This window comes from Monosiga brevicollis, genomic scaffold (assembly GCF_000002865.3).
Source record: "Monosiga brevicollis MX1 MONBRscaffold_20 genomic scaffold, whole genome shotgun sequence".
In the NCBI taxonomy this organism is placed as follows: domain Eukaryota; class Choanoflagellata; order Craspedida; family Salpingoecidae; genus Monosiga; species Monosiga brevicollis.
The window spans coordinates 298,713-302,453 of NW_001865057.1; the positions used below are offsets into that span (position 1 = coordinate 298,713).

The window sequence follows — 3,741 nt, forward strand, 5'->3', positions numbered from 1 at the left end:
CAAGACGATGCGTTGGCGTGATTTTTCGCGCTGAAACCGAGAGGCAAGGTCACCTCTCAAGCACGGTAAGATCCAGTCAACCATGATGTCGTTGACGTAGATGAGGTAGTCCAGGTCGGAAGAAATGTCGCCATAAATATCCTGGATACCAGCGGCGGTGCAGCCCTCTAGATCGAGGGTGGCCATATGCAGCAAGGGCTCGGCCTGGAGAAGAACGAGGGCCGAGTTGACGTTTTCTTTGAGGCAGTCGAGACCTTTCTTGCTGTCACCGCGATAGGACTCCCACTTGGTTGAGGTTTGGTAGGCTCGGTGCCAAACGTGGTGGGGTGGTTGAGTCCGAGAGCCGGCCCGTGGTGGCGCATTGGTGCCAAAGGCAACACCAAATTGGGATGCATCCACTGCTTAATATAATAAATTAGGTGTTTGAACCTCAGAGCTGAAAGCAAAGCTGTGCAACCCCGACATCAAAATCACGACGGCACGCAAAATAACACAAGAGAACAAGGTACATTCATTGGCTTCTATCATGCCAAGAGGTACAAGCGCGAAGAATCACGCACATAGAAACAAAAATCGTACAAAACTACCAAGTATAACCAGAGATACGGCCATTTCAAACATTAGACACACAAAAAGGCAGTCACACATCACAAAAATAAGCCATCACAGCACGAACACAAAGAACACCACGGCACGCTCACATACAACAAGAGACAGCGTCGGGTTGTAAAGGCAACCGACCACAGAAGGAAGAGACATCATACAAAGGACCTTACAAAAATTCAGCAAAAATACCACACAAATACATTAAAAATTAAGCAAAATTAAAACAAAAAAACAAGTCAAGCCATGAAAAGATCACAACGAGGAACCACCCTGGGAGCGACAGGTGCACACAGGGATCCCCACAGAGGGACCCCCGAGACGGTGCCTACCTACGACGAGCGCAGGCAGACACCGCCAAAGTGGCGCTGGATGTGGTCAGCGTTCATCTGATGGACCAGCGCCGCAAAGCGACCCTTCCACCGAGGAACAAAGGCCTCATCCAGCCCCGGCTGGTACACACCACGGGCCTCGGCGCAGCGGGCAAGCTGACCAAGCAGATCCACAAAGGAGGAGGCGAACCCACCGGTTGTCGTCATCGCCGCAGGGACGATCAGAGTTTTTCCATTTTTTTTTCTGACATCTTGGCGTGAACCACGTTGTCAGATAAAATCTGCAACCCCGCTCTTTGCGGCCCGCGTTTTGGCGGCGCCCTCGCTCCCACCGTGTCCGCTCGCTTGCTCGCTTGCTTGCCCCGCGGACATGGCCACTGAGTCCGGCGGCGAGGATTCTTGGACCCAGGTCCGCGGTGCTAAACGCCCGAGTGCCGAGTCACCTCCAAGCAACACCACCACCTCGCCTTCCCAAACTCATCGTTCTGCAAAACACACAAAACATGGCAGCGCTCGCCACGACCGTAACCATGTTTTCCCTGACCCCATGACCACCCCGCTTCGCCCTCACGCCCGCCACTCTGCCTCTACCGCCCGTGCCTCGTCTCATGTGCCCTCGACGTCCCCCGCTGCCGGTGCGACCGAGTCTTCGGCACGTGCCGTCGTGCCCGCGGCCGAGCCAGTGACCAGGACGTCAAACGGCGGTGGGGAGCAACATCCCAGCCTCGGAAACACTTCCAATGCTTCTCCCCGCACCCCTCGCACGCCATCCAGCCCTCGCTCCTTTGCTCAAGTTGCTGCGGCAATGCCTCCCGCCGCCACTGCCACATCTTCGGCCCCTGTGACCGAGGATTTGTCAGCATCGGTGCCCTCTGAGCCAAATGGCAGCGGGGAGCAGCAACCCTCGCCCGAGTCCACAGGGCAGACACATCATTCGATTCCTAACACACCATCGGATTTTTTGACCATGTCTTCGGACGAAAGCGACTCCCCTCCTCGCTCCACCGCACTCCGCGCGCCCACCCCTATCGCCCCTGCCGCGCATGATGGTGCCGGTGACACAAACGGCAGTGCCACGCCTGAGCCATTGGTGCAATCATCTACACCCGCTCAAATGGTGCTGCCATATCCATCGGGTACACAACAAACCCATTCCGATCCCTCTCCGCCCTCTGCTTCACCCCCTGCCTCTGCCATTTTGCCCGCTGCCGTTTCACATCCAGTCGAACACAGTGAGCATACAAACTCAGCCCCACTTGGCGAAGTCAGTGAGAGTGAAACACACAATACAGCGAGCGAACACAGTGAGAGTGAGCAAGATGTTCTTCTCAGCGATCCCGCTCCGTCCATCGCTGCCAACGTGCTGGATGCCCAGCGCAAGGTCCTGCTGAAGACATCTGGCCACAGGCAACTCCTCGCCTGCCCATTTGGGCTTTGCAAATGCAAGGGGCCCCGCCTTGACCGCAAAGCCTGGGTCAATCATGTACTACGCGAGCACCCCTACGACGAGCAAGCCACTGATCTGGTCAAGCAGGTGATGGAGGCCAAATTGGTCGCCCAGTGCAACAAGTGTCACCTCTTCTTCGAAGCTACTGGTATCAGTCAACACCGCTCCCGATGTGGTGCCAATCTGAAGCGAGCGACCGAGGCGTTGTTTCATGCGGCTGGACACGACCTGCTTGAGATTATGCGTGGCGCTTGGCCCCAACAGTGTGTAGGGTCTCGCATCAGTGTCTGCGAGCTGCTCAAGCTCGCCCGGCATCCACTGATGCAGCGCAGCCGCTACCCATCCAACGCCACCGAGACCAAGCTGATGGCTGCCACCTTGAGCCAGCTGTATTGGTCTGCCGTCCATTCAGACTATACCGCTGAAGAGCGAGAGATGTGCTGGGCTTTGATTTTGGCCTTGCCTAGCATGTTGTTGTCTGCTCCCTCGACCGCACTGTCTACGATTGACCTGCGCAATATGTTTCACGATCGTCTCCGTTGGCTTGTGACGGGGCAACTAGGTCGGGTCGTGGACGCCATGCGCAAGGCAGTCGCACGCAAGCAGAGCCGTCGAGGACAGCTGAACGCCGGCGCGGGCGCCCACCCGAACGACGCAGTCGACCAGAGCCTCAGGTCGCTCGTCCGCGACCCGGACCTGGCGGACGAAGCCTGGGCAAACCACGTCACGAACCGTCTGAACCGAGGTCAGATTGCCAAAGCATTTGATGCCGACAAGGCTCGTGCCGTGATTGGTAATTCTGAGGTTCAGGCCGTGCGCGACCTCTTGGTACCGCCCGGGCTGACCCCGTTCATTGCTTCGACACCCGCCTCCACGTCTACACTGGCACCAGCCACGGCTGTGAGCTCCCCAACCGTGTCTTTCACCAAGGGTGAGCTCCCCAAGGCGTTGGCGGCCACCAAGGGTGTCACCGACCCCTATGGTTGGTCTGGTGAGCTTCTTGCCTCCATCTACCGCATCAAGGAGCACTTCAGTCAAGTCTTGGGCCCACGCCAGGGTCCTACCAGCGATTTGACTGCTCCTTCTGATGGAGACGCGCCTCAGGGCCCCACCACCGCGACTGGAGGTCCTCAGGTTGCCTTGAACAAGATCTTTCACCACATTGCCAACAACACCGTACCCGAGTCGATTCGACATGCCCTTTGCTCCATCAACTACACTATCCTGGAGAAAGCCAACGGCAAGTTTCGACCCGTGGGCACGGATTCCATCTTCAACAAGGTTGTCAACCGCGCTCTGCTCAAACAACAGCAGCCCCATATTGCCCACTTACTACAGGCCAGTCCAGAGCTGGCCGTC

At 57.2% G+C, this 3,741-nt stretch overlaps 1 protein-coding gene across 1 annotated transcript in view; it reads left to right on the forward strand.

Moving 5' to 3' along the window:
* Positions 1–1,305: 1,305 nt before the first annotated feature.
* The window catches only part of MONBRDRAFT_10282 (uncharacterized protein), a gene marked incomplete at both ends in the record, with an annotated part of 8,082 nt that continues 5,646 nt past the window's right edge, over positions 1,306–3,741 (forward strand). Inside the window, one exon of the mRNA XM_001747981.1 lies at positions 1,306–3,738. Within this exon, the coding sequence (XP_001748033.1) occupies positions 1,306–3,738 (2,433 nt within the window). The remainder of the gene's footprint in view (positions 3,739–3,741) is intronic.